The sequence below is a fragment of the Hemibagrus wyckioides genome, linkage group LG10 (assembly GCF_019097595.1).
Source record: "Hemibagrus wyckioides isolate EC202008001 linkage group LG10, SWU_Hwy_1.0, whole genome shotgun sequence".
Classification (NCBI taxonomy): Eukaryota; Metazoa; Chordata; class Actinopteri; order Siluriformes; family Bagridae; genus Hemibagrus; species Hemibagrus wyckioides.
In genome coordinates this window covers 13,078,289-13,098,834 of record NC_080719.1, presented here as the reverse complement: position 1 = coordinate 13,098,834, position 20,546 = coordinate 13,078,289, and the positions used below count along the sequence as shown (strand labels likewise).

The 20,546-nt window shown below is 37.8% G+C and overlaps 1 protein-coding gene across 2 annotated transcripts; it reads right to left on the bottom strand.

Moving 5' to 3' along the window:
- Positions 1 to 458: 458 nt before the first annotated feature.
- On the bottom strand, positions 459 to 18,772 carry malt2 (MALT paracaspase 2). Of its 2 annotated transcripts, none has more exons than XM_058401414.1 (17): positions 18,353 to 18,772; positions 12,897 to 13,077; positions 11,759 to 11,925; positions 11,080 to 11,207; positions 9,322 to 9,457; positions 9,057 to 9,238; positions 8,095 to 8,191; positions 7,598 to 7,642; positions 7,468 to 7,509; positions 7,132 to 7,335; positions 6,222 to 6,399; positions 5,322 to 5,396; positions 5,112 to 5,239; positions 4,272 to 4,421; positions 3,111 to 3,268; positions 2,343 to 2,480; positions 459 to 1,666 (listed from the first exon to the last, which is right to left on the bottom strand). In XM_058401414.1, the coding sequence occupies exons 2-17, from the start codon at positions 13,031 to 13,033 to the stop codon at positions 1,232 to 1,234; spliced, it is 2,400 nt and encodes a 799-aa protein (XP_058257397.1). In that variant the 5' UTR covers positions 13,034 to 13,077; positions 18,353 to 18,772; the 3' UTR covers positions 459 to 1,231. The 2 variants fall into 2 exon arrangements, with proteins under 2 accessions (XP_058257397.1, XP_058257396.1); XM_058401413.1 differs by having other exon boundaries at positions 460 to 1,666; positions 12,897 to 13,063; positions 18,353 to 18,771.
- Between the last annotated feature and the right edge of the window lie 1,774 nt (positions 18,773 to 20,546).

Below are 20,546 nucleotides of genomic sequence, written 5' to 3'. Positions count from 1 at the left end.
AAATCTCTAAATAATCCCCTCAAACCCGACCCCATACTCACTAATCCCAAAAGAAATCTCTTGCCACTCAACCCTTACCTACAATCCCTATACAGTTAAATACTCTCACTTCAGTCCACTTCCCCTCAACTACACTACTGATCCCTAAACACACTTTGTACCCAATTATCTTTAAATAATTCCCCCAATCCAACCCCATACCTACATACACTAATCCCTAAATAAATCTCCTTCCACTCATCCCCTACCTTCAATCCCTATACACTGCCTCCAAGCAACCCTTACCTATGGATTCCCAAATACGCTCCCTCCATTCAATCCCTATATCCTTTCTTCTGCTGTCCTCCTGACTCCAACACACTTAACTCCATACCATTTATTGCTTCCCCATATAATTTAATTTAATTTCAAGCTAAATGTTAAAAAACTAAGTATCACAAATCCGTAAAAGTCACAATTTTAATTACCTTAAAAAATGTAAAAAAAAAAAATTTTTTATAAATATGTGATCAATGGTTTTTACCTGCATACGACTCATAGAAATGCAATCAGTCTATGGTATAAAATTCCTTATGCAGATCATTAATACAACATATTACATATTGCATAGCCTGACAGTATTACAACTGAAAATTAATAATAAAAAAAATAGGCAGTTCTTTGTGACGATTCATTCCATGTCCATGGTGTATTTAAAGGTAAAACAGAGTTTTAGCTTTTTTGGATATTAAGATTTTTGTTTATATCCAAAAACAAATATATTAATAACTCTATTGTAACAATATACAGCATTTTGTATATTAAGATATGTATATTAAGATATCATTCTTAAGACCTCTTCAGCTACTTATCATCTCAAGTATTTCATGTTTTTCACCTGTCTCTAATACAATTTCCTGTTAGAACAGAGGAAATAAACATTTTACAATTTTCAAAAACATCTCTAAGATATCATTATTTCAAAATATGATATAAGTTAAACTGATCTTTTACCGATAGACTCTGTATGTCCGTCATGTTCATGGGAGACATTTATACACATAACTTTTAAGTTCTTTTGAAAAATTGATTATTAAACAATATACTATATAATATACATTCAGCACCCTAAATGTATGAATTATGTTTTTTAAAATGCCTTGTGGCCATACAAGGAATCCACCACTGGACAGCTGACACCATTTTGAGTTAAACATCAACAGAAAATAAGGTCACCTAGCACACGTTTACACTAGAAGGAATGAAAGTTGCTGAATTTGAAAGGTTTGTCAGCACTAGTGTGAGTGAAACTTTTGGACTCTCTGGCTTCCTCTGACGTGAGGAACTCAGGGCTGATGTTCTCCTCGGGTTCATTTCTCCTCTTCAGATCAGAAGCAGAAGAGAATCCAGCTTGTGGGTAAAAGCAGGAATCGGCTGATTCAGTGTAGGAAACATCTAAGGAAGGCAAACTGGTTTGCAGATCCTGAGCAAAAGACGAGTACGTTGGCATGTTTACAGACTGAAGATCAGACGAGAATGATGCCAATGAAGTGGGGAATCTCTGTGGTTCGTGCAGGTTCAGTTTGGAAACCAGGGGTTTGCCCACAGTTATTATTCGCCGTTCCTGAACCTCCTCATCAAGATGAATGTACTGATAGTGCAGACAAACAGTGAACGACAGCTCGCTCTGTACGGAAAATAAACACACACATATTAAATCAGTAGCTATGTTTAAATGCAGTTCAATAATCTGACTAAAGAGCTCATTTGGTATAAAGAAAAACACCTCATGAAGGACAGAGTAAACCAATCCAAAAATAGAATAATTAAGAAAAGAATTCAAAAAGAAATGGATTTCAAATGATAAATTAAAAAATGTGGTTGAATGTAGTTAAATAATTGTGAGGTTTTTTTGGATGGTAGACTGGGTGTCAATTTAACATGAGGCACATGCAGGCTGTAAACTGACCTTAATAAATTTGTCTCAGTATGTATGAGTAAGTAAAAACATCATGATAGATAATGTGTGCATTTTTATCAATTTCAATTGTCAATTTTAAGCAGTGCATCCTTATTTCTGAATGCCTTGCAATTGTGGACACAAACTCTTCTTCTTACTGTCTATTCAATAATAACACCTTAGGTGACATTTTGCTATGTTTTTAACTATTTTAAAAAGCATAATCAAAAAGCTTAGACTAATATCTCTATAGAGTTGGCATTTTAGCATCCATATAAATAGTTAATTGGAAATCTGAAATTGGAAAGAATATGTACAGAATGCTAAAACTCTGCATGTAAGCACAGCCACTGAAGCCACCAGATACATCTTATTATTCTTGAGAAGGGAAACCAGTAATGACCTTGAGTCTTTGCAGTGCACAAAGACGAGTGAAGAGTCGCGGCTGTTCTTGTGGTAGAAGATCGTCCATGACTAACAGCAAACTCCCAGCATCTCTGAGACTCGCTTGATTGGTATGCTTAAGGTCGATCTCTGGGCCCTAAAACAATATACCATGCAATATAAGTCAATATCAAATGTCTATATAATGTAGGGGTGTTTCTTTTTGTTAACTGCAGGTGAGATGTCCCCATTGCAGGTGAAATGCAGGTGAAATGTCCCCATTTTTTCTTTTGTGATTCTCCAAATTTCATGTCTGAATTTTCCATTGCATGTTGTTGCATAAAAGCTACATTGCTAGTGCTAATGGTAACAACTCTTCCTCTGAACAGCTGAATAAGCAGAAAATCTGACAAACTCTTTTAAAAATCACAATTAAAATAAAGCAAGAGTGGTATTTATGCAAGGAATAAAATAAGATGGGGTGTGCTGTTTTAGGAAAATAATGAATGGCCGGGTCCTAAACACCACAACTAAGGTGATTATTTTCCTACAAAACATCCTGAAGTGTTTTGCTACTTTTATACCACAGCAACTGGCTGAATGATTTTTGATCATTGAGGACCATCCATGAAGCTAATGCTTGTTATCATTATGCTGTAGCAGCTTTAAACAGTCATTCCCTCACCAGCATTTCCCTTTCTAACTCTCTTGAAATGTAAATAGTGTGTCCATCAGATGAATAGAACTTTCTGTTTTAGTTGGCAAGGTTTTTAGAAACTGAATGTACCTCAGTGAAATCAGACAGCTGGGCGGAGCAGGTACTGATGTCTGGGGGTGTCTCCAGTATCCGAGTGTAGATGATCATGATATTAGAAAATTCAGCGGCGAAACCCAGCTGTACCTTCACGCCGCAGTCAAACTGAAGCACACGACTCTCTGGCAGAGCTGTCACACCAAAAAAGACAGCATTTCAGCAGTGTCAGTGCTTTTTTTGAGGTATTTCAATAAATTTTTGTCAAATCTTGAAGAAATGTGTGACCACCTTCCTAATTCACAGATGCAGAAACATTTATATTCTTGTAAATCTTTTAATCTGTAGTGTGTTATACACTATAGGACCAGAAGTATGTGGACACTTGACCATCACACCCATATATGGGCCTTCTCCAAATATAAACACAGATTTTGAAGCATGTAAATGTCCAGAATGTCTTTATATGCTGTTAAGATTTTCCATTCACTGGAACTAAGAAGCCCAAACCTGTTCCAGCATGACAATACCCCTGTGCACAGCAAGCACCATAAAGACATAGTGTGTCAGGGTTGGAGTGAGAGATTTCAAGTGTTCTGCACAGAATTCTGACCTCAACCCCACTGAACACCTTTGGGGTGAACTGGAACTGCATGCAAAGAACTCAGAATCAGTATCTGACCTCAATAAATGAGCAAAATCCCCACAGCTACACCCCTATATCAAGTGAAAGACCTTTACAGAATAGTGGATATTATTATAAAAGCAAAAGGAGAGTAAGAGTGCGGTCTTTCTTGGATAGCCTGAGAATTGTCTACTTGTGAAGTGCCTCGAAAACCTGATACCTCTGATTGCTTTCAGAGTGTCCATTCCATAGACTTTATTCAAACAAACACATTTTTGGAGAACCAGACCACAGAAGCATTTGTCAACAAATGCTCATGTACCAGTACTTGTGACATATGTGTATAGTTGCATAGAACTAAATCATATATGCATATACATTTTTTTACTCTATAGCTACTGTATACAGCACTGGCTATTCTACATATACTGCAATAAGTTAATGTTTCCTCTTTTGGAGGCCATATTGATAAAACCAGGGTGGCCTGAATTGTGTAATATTGAACTGTACAAATGTGCCCTCTCTATCTTTTAACACTATGGGAATCATATGAGAAACTCAGATGATCTCACCATGTGCTATAGACCACTGCAAGTTACGTGTTGATGCCATGACTGGACAATCTGGTGCCTGAATGCGATCCGTTAAAGTCCGGCGCTCAGAAAGGTTACTGCGCAGCTCCAGGGCCTGCCGTCCACGAGTCAACTCATACCTCCCCATATCTGTAATCATAATCAGAGCATGTCCAAATCACTCTTAAGCAGACACAGGAAATACTCTGTGATCTGCAGTTGAAACAAGACTAAAAATAACCAGTTTCAGGTTATTATTCAGTGTCAGAACAGAGCTCAAACCTCAAAAGTGTGAAAATTCTAAATAACCGCTACTGCTAATGCCCTGTTTAGAACTGTCTTATATGCCCAGCTTAAATGTGTACAGTGTGCAGCAACATAACTGCTCTTACATCCAGCTAATTAAATTAAACCTTTTGGGAGAGAGCTGCTATCCTGCATGTTACCATCATGAAGTTGATTATTTCATTGAACAGCAATATGCCCAAGATTGCAATTATTTCTTTCTTTTTAATTTGTAATGTATCTGTATATATTTACATTTATTGTCGTGAAACATCTTGAGAACAAGATAGTTCCTGCTATCATGTAGATTATAAGCAGCTATAAACAGTAATATCCTCATTAGCATCTATTTTTTCTCTACATTCAATGTAATAAGACAAATGAACTTGGAAATTGGAATGCTCAAAAGAATATCCCATGTTTGAGAACTTGACTGTTATGAAATTAGTGATAATGAATACTAAATAAATGCCCTATAGCAGAACTCACTATATCATCAATTAGACACAAGCTCATTTGGACTAATAATAAATGATATAAGGTGAAGCCCAGAACCTTCTGCTACTCGGTCCAGCATGACGGTGACCTTCTCCTGCTCCATCAGTCTCTTCTTCAGGAAGCTCATGAATATACCATTGGACAGGTCATCTTTGTTTACCTCAAAAGCCTCAGCATCAACACATCTACATGCAGAGAGACAAACACTCACCTTCATGATCTTCATGATTTAACAACCAGCATATAAACAAAGTCTGTAAGACTCACGTGGCATAGCCGAACACAATGTTTGCTGTGACTTTCAGCGGTCCAGGCTGCTGGATGATGTCATCGTTCAAGTTTCTGTAACAGTAATACACATACGCAAAGACTGAACAGACTGGAAAAGGAAGTTTATTTCACAGAATGGTTTAACAAGATGAAACTGATATGTTAATTGACATTATGTAATGTTATTGTTATATTAATTATCGAGTCTGATCAAGAGGTGTTTCTATAACAGCAGCTCTGACAGTAGTACAGGTTTATTTTTAAGCACTTATTCTAATATGTGATCGTATCTCAGGCAGCATACACAAGGACTTGTATGGAAGACACTCCACATTATCAAAGATTAAAAAAGATGTATGAAAAATGTGCTGTTATTGAATAACAAATAACCATTGATACAGTGAGGTTTTGTGGAAGGAGTCTCCAGTGTCAGTGTTTCTTAACACTCAGCAAATATTCCAATGTGGGACAAGATGAAGGAGTATTTCTGTGCTATGTTGTTTCTTATTAACATGACAAGCTGCATTTTTCCGTCTTTTTAACTTCAAGAAAAAGAATAAATGAGAGGCTTGCTTTGTTTCATCATTGTTAATATGAAATGTAACTATAATTGAATAATATGTGATTTTTCATTCTTTAATGAATAAAAATTAATCATTGGCAAATTGCTGTGGTATAAGTCAAACACTTTGGGGTTTGCTTCACCACACCGTCCTGTCACTGATTATTTTCCTATTACACCATGTCCTAAAATGTTTTTTACATACTTAATAAATGCTTTCATTTAAAACCAGTATATCCTGATGTTCCTGATAATTACATTTCTTTGTGGATATTAGTCATATACACACTGCTCCAGCACAAACAGACAGTGTTAGAGGATGTTATAAACCTTACCGTTTGCGACACATGTCCAGCAAGAAGACGTTGAGGCCGGTCTGGCGCTCCTGCATGCGCTGTAAAACGTCCTGCACCCAGAGACAGTGATCCGAGGTGTACGAGGCCGGAGCATCTATAGGCACCATGAAGCTGTTTCCATAATTCTCATAGCCATGTCCAGCATAATAAAGCAGCCCTGCACCATAGAGGCATACAGACAGAATCAGCTGTGAAGACACATCAGTTACATCTAGAATAAAGTAAAACCCTGAGGTCATTAGATAAAATATAGATGCCTACAATTGGTATATAGGTATACAGTTGGGCACTGTTTACTGCCCTAAGATTAATGCAACTAACAAGTAACAAAAGTCTCTGTGAACAACATCCTGTCTGACTGGCATGTAGACTTTACTTTTTAGGATTTTGGTACTTACTGGCCTTCAGTGCCTAAAGGCAGAAAGCTGGAAATGATTCATGATGATAACACACTTGTACTGTGTTGGCATAGACTAGAGAAACTCACACTATTACCAACTCAGCCATTAATGCTGCTAAACACTGACCAGTTTCTCTGCAAAAGATGCAAAAACCCAAATACTAGGACAGTCCATACATTGTTTCACCACTTCCTGTTTTCAGTCTATATAAAGCACCTGCAATCATACACACACTGCAAAGTCTTTTGTTTATGATCGTTCTGAGCCTCTGTATTGCATTTACTTATATGATATTTAATATCTGTCCCTTGTCTGGATCTTTTAGCTTTGGATTTGATCTTTGATGTATTGGGCATGGATTTGCAAATGTTATTAAACCTCTTGCATATTAATTCACATAACTTTCCAGAGTCTTGTCCCTAAAAATCAAACTTCCCTAAAATATGCACTACATTTTCACCATGTTGTAAGAATGAGCAGAGGTGTACCGTAGACTCCACGGCCGAGCAGCAGCAGGAACTCGCAGACGGCTCGATGCATCTCATGCCGGTTGAGGTCGAGCAGAGAGACCACCTTGAAGTCGAGCTGCCGCAAGAGGTTGCTCAGCTCATATACGTCAGCCATGGGAGCTCTGAGCTCGCGGTGGTGTGCATAATTCATATTCCCCATCAGCAGTGCGACCTTGTCTGTGGCTAAAAACATACAAGAAATTTATGGTTAATGCTTTAAGAATGAAAGCATTAGTAATAAGAACTTCCTGATAATGTGAATGAATGAAATTGTACAGGTTTAATCTCTTTTTATGAAATGTAACTGTACCATACCATACAAATCCCCCATCTGTCGTGGAAGAGAACTGGCTTTATCTGAAAAGTAAGTGCACCCATGAGTGGATTAAGCGGATATAAATGCAAACCAATAACTCTAAGTAGATGTCATAAAAACTTATCATACGTCCATCATCTGTTTCCCAGTAGCCTCCAGTGCAGGACCCAGGACCTGAATTAAAACAGTGTCATTTGTTTATAGTAGAGTTTAGTGCTATTTCTTCCAAGTGACAAATTAAAGGAAAAACATACCACTGGCTATGCTGGGCAGTATTTATTTATTTTTGCTACGTGGTTTAACCCCACATATAGAATCTCTGTCAGGGGAACCATTGCTGCAAATCAATACAAAGTTCTTCTGATTGATCACTTTGTCCTAAGATGAACATCTTTTAGGATGATGCTTCCCCTCATCCATAGCACACAGGATTTATGAGGCTGAAAGTTACTCTCCACCACCACCACCACCACCACCACCATCATCATCATCACACCAAAGGGAAAAACTTTCAGCTGAACAGTGTTCATAGTTCTACTTCCAGGAAGTAGTAGAATCAATACCAAAGGAGCACTGTAGCCTTTTTTCCTTTATCACCTGTCTTTAATGTGTTTAACATTTCTTACCAATTTCTACTTGCACGTTTTCACTCCACATCTCATGATAAAGATTGTACACTCTGCAGCTATAGATGCCTCTGTCTGCTGTGGTTACACACGGAATCTAAAAACATCACACACACACACACATATTTATATATAAAGGATATAAAAAGTGTGAAATGGCCAGAAGTTTGTGATGTAAAAAGTGTAAGCAAAATAAATTAAATCAGAATTTTCCAACCTCAGTGTGGAATTACAACATGCAAAAATGAAGTGAATACATGAAAATATTACTGTTTACTCTGTTAAACAACACCTTTTTTTAACGCGTTGAGCATCTGTCTTACAAGTTCCTGTGTATGAGGTGTTACTATAGAAACCATATCGAATTAGCAAAAAGGCACTAATATTAATCTGTCGTTCATGTTACAGTTGGAACTACTGTCCAATCATATTTGAGAATCCAAGTCAATGTAAAGATATTTATATCACAGTGCGCTTGAGTTCTAAAATCAGGTGTTGATTAATTATCCATAACATTTCTCCAGTCTCTAGTGCTTTGTAACAGTCAATGTTTTGTGCCATGGGACAGTTTACTATTTATGCTTTCTCTGTAACATGACAAGCTGCATTTTTTTGTGTTTTATTAACGTCAAGAGAGAGAGAGAAAAAGGGACAAAAAAAGAGTTTATATACGTTCTAGTATAATACAAGTCATACCAGGAGCTAACACATTTTACTGATGTTTTTAGAACATTTGACAATAAATGGATTAAAGGTATTAGGTTCCATTCGTTAATAAATTAAAAATGTTAATCATTAGCAAAAATGCTAAAATATAACAGGAATAGATAGATAGATAGATAGTTGGAAGGTAGATAGATAGATAGATAGATAGATAGATAGATAGATAGATAGATAGATAGATAGATAGATAGATAGATAGATAGATAGATAGATAGATAGATAGATAGATAGATAGATACCTTTATGATCTGTCTGGTGGCATTCTGAAAAGGTTGCTTGTTGTGGTACCACTGAAACTGGGGAGGTGGGTTGCCCTGGGCAGAACATTCCAGATGTAAGGCATCACCCTCAGACAGCACATGAGCTTTGGGCTGCTGTGTTATACACAGTCCACTCACTGATGATGGAAAGTTGACAGAGCCTGCAATAAAATCAGAGACATTTTTAGTCTCACAGACATTTGTGGTATAAAACAAGCTCTGATTGGAGGATTAATCAGGTCACCTGAATCGGCAGAGCGCAGCAGTCGGACATGAGCCCACGCACTGAACGCGTACATCTCCCCAGCATTGACGCGACAAATGTAGGCACCTTCCTGAGCCGGGTTCAGAATCAGATCTGGCAAATTCGCACCAGGCAGCTACACAACAAACACATTATTTCATTTAGCATCATTTCAATTCAAACTCAGATAATTTCAAATTAAGTGTCTGAACATTTCTACACTACCAGTCAAAAGTTTGGATACATCTTCTAATTCCATGGTCATGTTTATTTCTTTCTACATTGTAAAACAATGCTGAAGGCAGCAGAAATACACAATAATGTCGTTTGAACAGTTGATATTGAGATATGTCTGCTACTGATGCTCTGTAAAGCCTTCATAACGGCTCTAATCTGAGGTGCTGTTAATTGGTGATTTCTGAGGCTGGTAACTCTAAATGAACTTCTCCTCTGCAGCAGAGGTCAGTTTTGGTCTTGCTTTCCTGGGATGGTCTTCATGTGAGCCAGTTTCATCATGGTGCTTGATGGGTTTTGCAAATGCACTTGACAATACTGTTCTTGCAAGAACTATTCCAGCACACCTGACCTTCGTGTGTTAAAATAACAACTGACTGTTTTTTGTTGTCATTACATATGGACTATTTAAGTCCATGTGTGTTATTTCATAGTTTTGAAATCTCCAGTATTGTTCTAGAATGTAGAAAATAAATGCCTAAACAAAAAACATTGAATTAAAAGGTGTGTCCAAACTTTTGACTGGTAGTGTACATGAGGAACATGTCTACACCTTCTGTTAGTCTGGTTAGCTTCAACAAAGAAAACTGGAGAGGTAACAACTTTTTTTTAGCTGCAAATTAAAAAGGACAGTTTTGTTTTGCATTTGTATATTCATAGTGTTGATATTTCGTGTGTGTGTGTGTTTGGGATGGGAACAAATCCTGCGTTGTTTTGCTCTTATTATAAAGAGACCTCCTGCAACTAAACTACCTGAACTATCCTACTTTCTTAACACATCCTGTTTGGCTTTTCAGTTCACACTGGGGATGTAACTCAATACCAATACATTATTTATAAAGAACAGATGACACAGATATGAACAGGAGGCACACTATATGTGTTTTGTGCAAACTGTGATCCTACAGCATGCAACAAAAGAAGTTGTGCAAGAGGGAGGTTTTAACTTTCATGTATGAAATTCTCGTCAGCACGATACCTCAAGAACAAGCAACAAAATGTTTGTAGGATTACAGATTTTGGAAATGATTCAACCAGGGTTGAGATCACAGCAAAATCAAATGTCTGAAATATCTTTTATCGATAGCTTCCTTTCTACTTTAAGTATATTTTAAGGACATTTTGGACAAACAAATTAGTACTAATGTAAGCAGTGGAGGCATACCTGCTATACTAAAAAAAAATTCATAGACTGATAAAATCTAAATGGTAATTGTGTGAGCAGGATAAAAAATTATCTTAAGTCACATAGCTGAGGTTGAGGAACTGAATATAACCAGAATTCACACAACATGCTGACACAAAGCACATTTCTACATCTGGGGGGTTTCCAGTGTTTCTGGGGGCATTGTGCAAGGGATTATATTTTATATATATATAAAGAAATATGTATATGCTGTACATATACTGATGCTTGGAGCACTATATGGATAAACAGATACAGATATAAATACAGATACACATACTTAGATCCCTAAACAAATAAAGACAGTAGCATTGTGTTACTACAGCCCTAGTTCAGACCTCGTCTTCCTTTCTGAACCACTGGTAGCTGAGTCCCGGTGGACCTTTGGCTATGCAGCTGAGGGTTACTGAGCTGCCCTTCGGCACTTGCACATTCTGAGGATTAGTCGTTATCTCTATTGGCAACACTGTAAGTAAAACAACACACACACACACACACATATATAAGTATACTGCAACAATAAATGATATGCTTCTGATAAGGCCTTGAGAAATCATGTGATATTTTTGTTGGTTATGTGTTAATACCAGTGAATATCTAAAATATTTTCAGAGACATTTAAAGCATGTCCTGCAAGTCTGCCTGTGAATTCCTTCTCTGATTTCACGGATGCCTCCGGTGTCATAAATAAATAACTTTTGGTTTCACTGAGGCTAGTGTAGTCCTCACAAACCTCTCAATCCAAAAAACACTGGAAAATTTTGTAACACAATTTTTTTTCTGAAAACATTTTCCTATTCTGTTACTGTGAAACAAAATTTTTTTTTTTTAAATGTTGTTAAATATTATTATTAAACTACTTTTGTGTGTGTGTGTGTGTGTGTGTGTGTGTGGCTATAGCTTTACTTTTTGCTGTTTAATTTAATGAGTTAAATTAAGGTTGAGCACAATGTTAATTAGCTGCATTAATAATTATGTCAGTGAAGGACAGCAAGACAAATGTGTGTATGTAAATACTATATGCCGTGAGGAAGTTGACAGCCCCATGGTGTTCGATCTTTCTAAGGCATTGCAGCAAGTAGGCCAGTGTGCACTTCCTGTCAGCAAGCAGAGTCAGCAGGTATCGGCCAGGACTGCCACGAGCGTTGAGCACCTGGAGAGAGCAGCTGGTCATCTCCTTCTCACTGCACACAGGGAGGAACATAGACACCAAAAAAACATGGACACCAAACAGCTGATCAACCATATATGGAGCAAGTGGAATACTGCAAACAGTATAAATTAGATTTTTCTTCAAACTATTCCTTTTCTTTTAATCACCATAGTAACTTCCATGCATCCATCCATTTTCTGTTCCACTTATCCTACACACAGTCATGTGAAACCTAGAGCGCAACCCATTTTATTTAGGTCTGTCCCTGCCTTGTCACCTGACACTACTGTGACTGTGGCCACATGAATAGAAATAAATCAGCTCTAGCTTTGCTAGACATGTGAGCAAACTGTAAACATACACGTAGCTTATCTATTATGAATCACCATTTCCTTAACTAGCACAGTTAATGTGAACAGCTTCTGCGATATAGATCCTTAATTTGAATCCAGTGTCAATGAGCCGCTATCGAGCCTTTGAACAAGTTCTTTAAGCCACAACTGTTTTGCTTTATACTTTTATCAATAGTAAGTTACTTTGGATAAATGCAGCTATTAATAATTACTACTTTATACTCATTACAATATCAAACAATCCTACACATAGTCATGTGAAACCTAGAGCGCAACCCATATTACTCAGGTCTGTCCCTGTCCCTGCCTTGTCACCTGACACTACTGTGCCTGCGGCCACATGAATAGAAATAAATTAGCTCTAGCTTTGCTTCTCACTTCTTCAAAAATTAAATAAAAAGAAATCCACCTTAAAACATTTGTTAACAGCAAATAATCTGATGTAGATGTAAAAAATGAAAGCTCATAATGATGTCTATTTATCTTTGAAACACCAGGGGTGGAGCTTGTGTGCCAGATGTGCTAGGACATTTAGTCCAATCAGCATTGAGTAAGCCTACAAGAGCTTCAGAAAAACAGGGATGAAAACAGGGACTAATAGTGTGACAGACCAGAAACAAGCAACAGAGAATATTCCTCAAGATCGTACCTGTAGCAGAATTGTGGCTGCTCTTTAACTGCTTCTGCCAATTGCCTCCAGCTGCAGTTTGAGTTGTCCAGCATCTCTGCGAGTTTGTTCAGCACGTCCTCGCTCAGGGTCTCCAAGCCCAATTTTCCATCAGCCATCTCAGCAACGCTCCCTCAGAGTCCCAGCAACTGTGGAATCAAAACTGCAATTTTTGTAACAAAGAAATTTGACATATATGGAAAAAATATACCATAACATATCATTCATACTACATATCTACAATAAAGAGTGAAATCTTTAAACATCAAAACTAGATCATAAAATTGTATTAAAGTGACTGGATGAATGTAACAAAACAAGTGGTAATTAGCATGGAAACATATTGTAAATTAAATTTGTTTTATTTTTCTAATAAAAAATAATTTTCCCATTCACAAGTGCAATATCCTCTCTCATGCAACTTTACTGATACTGGTAGTATTTTTGCTCTTAAATGAGTAAAAGGATTATGTTTTTTTAGCACAGAATTAGTTAACTAGGATCCAAGCTAATGACATCAAGGCCTTGTAATTACTTAAAATGTTATGATTTAAATAATGCTTTCTTTTCAATCTATAGTCAGAGTAAAAGGGTAAATTAGGGTCAAATCTGAATCTCATTATGATCAAATGTTAGATCTTTATTCAAGATATTTTCACTTGCCAAGATAAAAAAAAATTTTGAAGGATGTGAAAGCAGTTAACATCCCCCACCCACCCCACCGTATAGACACTGAGTCATTCTGAGTGAGTCACATCTTTGTAACATACACAGCAACAAACAGAAGTTAGCAGTATAGTGAGCAAACTGTAAACATACATGTAGCTTATCTATTATGAATCACCATTTCCTTAACTAGTACAGTCACCGTGAACGGCTTCTGCGATATAGATCCTTAATTTGAATCCAAACAATGTCAATGAGCCGCTATCGAGCCTTTGAACAAGTTCTTTAACCCACAGCTGTTTTGCTTTATACTTTTATCAATAGTTTATCAAAAGTAAGTTACTTTGGATAAATGCAGCTATCGATAATTACTACTTTATACTCGTTATGGTATCAAACAATCAAAAGCCAATAGTTTAATACAACATCCACCTACTATAGCTATGAACTCTGATATCTCATTGAAAAAACACAACAAAATTGAAGTATCCTAACGCTTCCTGACAGCCTGTGCTCAGTGCATCAGTTAAACAATGCACTGAAAGCAATTAGTCTGAAATCCAGGCTGTACACAGTTTCAGTGGCACCACATGCCACATAAGGTGGTTTTTAACTAGCACATCAAGAGATCAAAGATGAAAACTTGATCATACACAAGGTGACGTTTTCCTCCCAACTGCAGTCAAGCAGTAACACTCTCTGGAAACACATCAACAGGAAACACATGACATTAAGTGAAAACTCCACCCTAGAACACACTGAATATTTTTATATTGAAATGTTTGTGATGTGTTTAGTGATAATTCTGCTAATTCGATGGCTGTTGTTGTATATTCAATTTGCCTTTGAGAAGTTATATAAATATAGAGCTATATAATACCGCTTTATGGGACAGCAGAGATTTGACTCAGCTAGCATGAAAGTTGAAGCTGTGGAAGATGATCTGTTTGAGCAGAACGTATGGAAGAGGTGAGAGAGATGGGTAAACTTAAGGACTAAAGCACTGCTGCATCTCTCTCTTTAGCTAGAGATGAAGCAAGGACTACATGCCACTGGACCAACATCAGCAGGTATTCAAACAGCATTGTGGGTAATGTAAGAAACCAACATTTTCAGCTTTGACCACACTAACCCTCTCAGCTTTAGCCACACCAACCACAGCCATAACTACACCAACACTATCAGCTTTGACCTTACTAATCCCCAAGTTTGGTCACATCAACCACAGCCGTAACCACACCAACACTATCAGCTTTGACCTTACTAATCCCCAGCTTTGGCCACACCAACCACAGCCATAACCACACCAACACTATCAGCTTTGACCTTACTAATCCCCAGCTTTGGCCACACCAACCACAGTCATAACCACACCAACACTATCAGCTTTGACCTTACTAATCCCCAGCTTTGGCCACACCAACCACAGCCATAACCACACCAACACTATCAGCTTTGGCTACACCAACACTCTCAACACCAACACTCTCAGATTTGACCACACCAACATTCTTAGGTTCAACACCAATGCTCTCAACACCAATACCAACACGAACACTCCAACAAAACCAACAATCTCAGCTCCAATAACACCAAAACTCTTAACTCTAACACCACTAACACTCTAAAATGTTTGATATCATGTATAAGGTTACACCACACTAAGCTCCAACCACACCAGTAATCTCAGCTTTAGCTACACCAAATCAACCTCATTTACACCAATGATGTCAGCTTTAATCACACCAACCTGCTGAGCTCTAACCATAACAATATTCCCAGCTTTGATGGTTGTTATCTATACTCTTCGTAATGTATTCTAGAATTTTTAAACCAATTTGTCGTAATTTTTCAGGTGGTTTTTCACCACACTAAGATCCAGCCACACCAACATTTCTAGCGTCGAACACAGCCAACTCCTAAACTCCACCCATTCATATATTTCCAGTTCCAACCAACCCAACAGACAAACCACTTGCAATCTCACCCGGTTAGTTAACCTCATTGCCCTAGGGAATTTACATGTTATTCCCATTATCATATTCTTCCTCTATTAGAGGTACTTTCCAAATCATTGTTGCATTATGTTGCACAACTCATTCACTAGCAGTATTTTATCTAAAATCACAAAGAATTTTACTTTTTTTTTAATAGCTATCAAATACCATTGCAAACACCACTGCTTCTTTTGGCCTTGCTTTTGCTCATTTGTTGGAATAAAAACAAGCAGTCGAATACAAAGAAATACTTGCACTCATCTGTCCTATTCATATAAACCATTTACACATAAAAGTGAAATCGAACGAGACTTTATTTTTTTAACTCAGTTTCTCTTATGAACATAAAGATAATGTTTCACAGATTAGAAATTTGTAAAGTGAAAGGTTACTGAATACAGTGATGCCCCATTCTTTTCGGTGTCCACTTAAATCTGTCAGAACATGATATGGGATTTTAGGTGCTCTGTTTCCCTCAATATTAATCATTATTGAGCCTAAGAGAAATTTAGCTACACTATCATTAAAAGTTCTGATTTTTTTTTTATTCATATTAGGTCATATTCATGTTCTCTTTTTCATGCAAATGCACCTGTTAAAGCCTGGTATGTGCATATTTATATTAATTTAGTATGATTCTGCCAATAATATTTTATTTCTGAGACAATCCACCACAGTAGAGCAATAAGTGAATGTGCTAATAACCTAAGTCTGCATTGCAATTTGCTCTGGGGGCTGGCAAACACCTCATCAGCTGTACGTGATCAGGTTAAGAAAGTGAAAGAAATCTACATGGCTAGCTTTAGCTAATGTTGTGGTTGTGATGTTGTTGACCAGCAACATCAACATCTGGGTTTATCACCCAGACTGTGTTTGAGTTATTTAAAGAAAAAAGCATGCTTGCTGAAGAGGAAATAGTATTTCAGTTCCTTGTGGGAATTGACTTAATTGTTTGTATTCAACTTCTTCTTATCAGGAGATAATGGTTGTAATGGTTCCCAATAGTTTCCCTAATTTTTAATTCAGCTTCACAAAATGTAATTAGTGTGTTTTTAATTATACTGTTATACTGGTATGAAAAGTGTATTTAATTACACCATTAAATTTTATTAAACTGTTAAAAAACAGGAAACAATTGAAACTTCTTATAGTTATGATATTTTAATAATAATAATAATAATAATAATAATAATAATAATAATAATAATAATAATAATAATACACTATAGTTAGCTACTGTTATATACTTTTAGTAAAATAGAGTTCCTTGAGAGATCTTTTGATGGTTAATGGTTCTAGCCTTATTAAGGCGTTCTACCTGAGACTTTCTCTGAAAGGCAAACCATGTGTTGTTATGAGGTTCCACATAAAACTTTTTTTATGGATTCTCTAAAAAGAGACAAACTGAACCTACAGTTATAGTTTAATGCAATCATTTCTGAACTTATGGTTCTCTGAATTTTTGGGTCTAAGAATCTGCTAGATATACACCAAATCAGGCATAACATTATGACCACCTGCCTAATATTGTGTTGGTCCCCCTTTTGCCACCAAAACAGCTCTGACCTGTCGAGTCATGGACTCCACTAGATTCCTGGAGGTGTTCTGTGGCACCACGATGTTAGCAGCAGATCCAATAGGTCCTGAAAGTTCTGAGGTGCATCCTCCAAGGGCCTCACCTCACAACTTACAGGATCTAAAGGACTTACAGGACTTAAAGGATCCTTTGATAGATACTGACCACTGCAGACCGGGAACACCGCAAAAGAGCTGCAGTTTTGGAGATGCTCAAAGCCAGTCGTGTAGCCATCACAAAATGTTCACTTGCTGCCTAATATATCCACCCACTAACAGGTGCCATAATGATGTCACTGCTCATAATGTTATGCCTGCTCGGTGTATATATTAGTAGCACAGCTGCTGAATTCTCGTATATATGAATGGTCAGAAAGTGTTGATTAATTTTCTACAACAGCAGCTCAACAATAATGCGGCTGCAAATCACGGATTTGACCTAATGCACTGTACTAATATTATCATTTCTAACACAGGGACAATATAAGTTTAACAATAGATGGATTCATTAAAATGTGTTTTTTGAACACCTATGCCTTGATATGGACTATGGAGAAGTTTCCTGTGAGGAACACTGTGTTAACACTGTGCTGGTGAGGGAAGTGCTCACACAGTTAATCACTTTTTAAGTAACAGGAACTAACTTGTTCCACTGACGTTCCCACAACAATTAACTGCTCAGAAAATATTCTTTTATGAATAAAAAAATGTGTAATCAATGGAAAATTGTTGTGATAAACACTCCAGTATACACTATAGCAAAAGAATGTAGTTTGTGGTGGGTTTTTTTTTTTTTTTTAAATTATTATTTTTCTATGACAGCCCATCACAGCACACACACTAGTGTCTCAGGCATTTCATGTTAGAACCTGTCTCTACTCAACGATCTGCTCTCTATTCAGGTGAACAGTGTAGCGTTATCAGCATGGGGCTGTAATTCAAATGAGTCGATCCAAGGAAACATTGTTTTGCAAATGAAACGCTGAACTTTACGGTGAATTAAACAAACATAAACCAGTAAGCTGCCTTCACTATCACTCAGCTGTGTTCTTTATACAATTGCCTGGTGTGACGGGTGCCTAGATCAGTCTACGAATGAGACGATCATTCGTGCAATCGGTGTGAAAATTAAATACTAAATGAATCAGATTTCTCTATGATGGAGTAAAACAGCGTGATCGGTGTTTAAATGAACAGTACCTGTGGTGTCGTAGCGAGGTTTCCCGGAAGTGTGTCTTCACTCGCAGGCCTTTAAAGAGCTTTTTTTTGGTTGGTTTTTGTTTTATTTTAAAATAAATAAATAAATAAATAAAAACAGGGTTTTAAAAATCTCGCACCACGAACAGGAAGAGATCCATCAGTCTCCTGTCAGTCGGATTCAATCAGGTAAGTTTGATCATCAGCGCGAGGCTTTACTCTAATATATACAAGCTGAAGATCCTGAATCCTGAAGCTTCTGTAAAGAGCTTCTCTGTGCCTTCTGACCAGCAGTTCCTCTTTCTAACACGCATTTGCATGGAACCTTCACACTTGCACACACACAGAGAGTTGTGTGTGTGTGTGTGTGTGTGTGAGAGAGAGAGAGAGAGAGCGGGGGGGGTGCTTTCGCCTACTCCGCCTGTAACAGCGCAACCCAGTTCGGTCTCTCTCTCTCTCTCTCTCTCTCTCTCACACACACACACACACACACACACCGTTAATCACACGGAAAAGAGGAAGGACCGCATCATAGATCAGATAAATCATACTTTGTCCTAAATGGGACACAGCATGCACCTAAAGCGCTGGTGAATTCTGCATTCTGATTGGCCAGAAGATGTTGATTTATTTCATTCATGATCTGTAGCAGGAGCTCACACATTATTACTATCATTACATTAATGCATTCATTTTGTTATCGTTCCTATAACAACAGCTCATTCACAGAGACTTGTACAGCAGACACCCCACGGAAGCATTAAAAACGCGTGTAATCGTTCATAAGTTGACGTTTATGGTCCATTTAACGTTAATGGAAAGGAATTTCTAGTGCTTTGTTAAGTCAGTCTTCCGACACAGAAGAGTCTTCAGGATAGAGGGGTTCTCAGTACCATGACGTTATTTTAGAGAGAAATGAAGAGAGGCTGGTGAGAGAACAGCATAAGTGTAAACAGGAAATAACTTGTTTCCAGTAGATCTTAAATATAACTACAAATGAATAAACAAGAATATGACATCATTCTTGTAATAAGTGACAGGAATAAAACAACATAATTACAGGTCACTAATTATTTCCCCCCAAATGTCTATTCGAGTATATGAGTATGTCAGTTTCATTTTAGATAAAGTTTAAATGGGCTGCCTGAATGAGCTCTTCAGGAAGGAAACCAGGAAGTTTCTCTATCAAAGATTCCAAGCAGAACCATGGGATTCATTTGGGATTTTGAAGGTGTATTACAACATTATATGGTCATTACTGTGGCTTCAATTTCAATTTTCAATTTCCTTTTATTACTGGTACTGTTCTTGTTTATATATTCTATATACACTATATTGCCAAAAGTATTCGCTCACCCAACCAAATAATCAGAATCAGGTGTTCCAATCACTTCCATGGCCACAGGTGTATAAAATCAAGCACCTAGGCATGCAGACTGTTTTTACAAACATTTGTGAAAGAATGGGTCGCTCTCAGGAGCTCAGTGAATTCCAGCGTGGAACTGTGATAGGATGCCGCCTGTGCAACAAATCCAGTCGTGAAATTTCCTCGCTCCTAAATATTCCACAGTCAACTGTCAGCTGTATTATAAGAACGTGGAAGTGTTTGGGAACGACAGCAACTCAGCCACGAAGTGGTAGGCCATGTAAACTGACGGAGCGGGGTCAGCGGATGCTGAGGCGCATAGCGCGAAGAGGTCGCCAACTTTCTGCAGAGTCAATCGCTACAGACCTCCAAACTTCATGTGGCCTTCAGATTAGCTCAAGAACAGTGCGCAGAGAGCTTCATGGAATGGGTTTCCATGGCCGAGCAGCTGCATCCAAGCCATACATCACCAAGTGCAATGCAAAGCGTCGGATGCAGTGGTGTAAAGCATGTCGCCACTGGACTCTAGAGCAGTGGAGACGCGTTCTCTGCAGTGACGAATCGCGCTTCTCCATCTGGCAATCTGATGGACGAGTCTGGGTTTGGCGGTTGCCAGGAGAACAGTACTTGTCTGACTGCATTGTGCCAAGTGTAAAGTTTGGTGGAGGGGGGATTATGGTGTGGGGTTGTTTTTCAGGAGCTGGGCTTGGCCCCTTAGTTCCAGTGAAAGGAACTCTGAATGCTTCAGCATACCAAGACATTTTGGACAATTCCATGCTCCCAACTTTGTGGGAACAGTTTGGAGCTGGCCCCTTCCTCTTCCAACATGAC

What these genes read in the sequence shown, in the direction of transcription:
- malt2 (XM_058401414.1), bottom strand. Translation starts at nt 13,033, where the DNA reads ATGGCTGATGGAAAATTGGGCTTGGAGACCCTGAGCGAGGACGTGCTG. An exon ending in GCAGTGGTCTATAGCACATG is followed by an intron (nt 3,269 to 4,271) that starts GTGAGATCATCT and finishes TTGGTGTGACAG; the next exon opens with CTCTGCCAGAGAGTCGTGTG. An exon ending in GTGCACTGCAAAGACTCAAG is followed by an intron (nt 1,667 to 2,342) that starts GTCATTACTGGT and finishes TTTTCCGTACAG; the next exon opens with AGCGAGCTGTCGTTCACTGT.